The following is an 820-nucleotide window of genomic DNA, read 5'->3' on the forward strand; positions in this document are numbered from 1 at the left end:
CCGGCAGGCGCCTCCTCGCGAGTAAGGCAGCGCCTCCTCCTGCCCGGAGCTTTGGGCTCTCTCCTGCTGCTGCTGCCGCTCCCGGATTGGCGGCGCTGACCGGCTGCCCCCTGCCCGCCGACGACGACCGCCGCTTCAGCACCGCCGCCCGAGGACAGCTCCCGCCTGCCCGCATCCCTCTGCCGCGACGGCTCCGGCGGGCTGGCTGGGCGGGCGGGCCCGGGAGGCTGGTGGCAGCGGCGGCCGGGAGAGGGCGCGGGCGGGCGGGCGGCGCCTGGGGCGGGTCTGCGGGCCTGGAGGCTTCCCGGGCGGCGGCGCGACTCCCTGTGGCTCCAGTCGGCGGCGGCGGCGGCGGCGGCGGCTCCAGCGGCGGCGGGTGAGCGGGCCCGGGCGGCCGGAGGGGCGCCGAGATGCCGGTGCGGAGAGGCCACGTGGCCCCCCAGAACACCTACCTGGACACCATCATCCGCAAATTCGAAGGACAGAGTGAGTCGCCCCCCCGCGTCCGGCAGGGGCTCAAGGGGGTGGGCGGGGGCCCCGCGGGGAGCACACCAGGCCGGCGCGTGGGTGGGTGGGTGGGCGGGCAGGCTCCCTCCGCCTTGCCGGGCGGCCCCCGCTTCCCCGCAAGCCCTGGCGGTGGGGGGGGGGGGCGCTCCCGCGAAGAACTTCCCGGCTCTTCTGCCGGCGGCGGGGAGGCTGCCGGCCTCGGCCCGGGGATGCTGCGAAAGCCCCCGCCGCCACTGGGCTGGCCGGGCAGGCGCCCCCGGAATGCCAGGCAAAGGGCGCCGGAGAACGGGGCACTGGGGGGGGGGGGGGGGGG

General features: G+C 79.3%; 1 protein-coding gene across 1 annotated transcript in view; it reads left to right on the forward strand.

The window, feature by feature from the left end:
• Positions 1 to 392: 392 nt before the first annotated feature.
• Positions 393 to 820, forward strand: part of KCNH6 (potassium voltage-gated channel subfamily H member 6) — a 534,004-nt gene continuing 533,576 nt past the window's right edge. Inside the window, exon 1 of the mRNA XM_048516923.1 lies at positions 393 to 486. Within this exon, the coding sequence (XP_048372880.1) occupies positions 411 to 486 (76 nt within the window). The 5' untranslated portion in view covers positions 393 to 410. The remainder of the gene's footprint in view (positions 487 to 820) is intronic.

This window comes from Sphaerodactylus townsendi, linkage group LG15 (assembly GCF_021028975.2).
Source record: "Sphaerodactylus townsendi isolate TG3544 linkage group LG15, MPM_Stown_v2.3, whole genome shotgun sequence".
In the NCBI taxonomy this organism is placed as follows: Eukaryota; Metazoa; Chordata; class Lepidosauria; order Squamata; family Sphaerodactylidae; genus Sphaerodactylus; species Sphaerodactylus townsendi.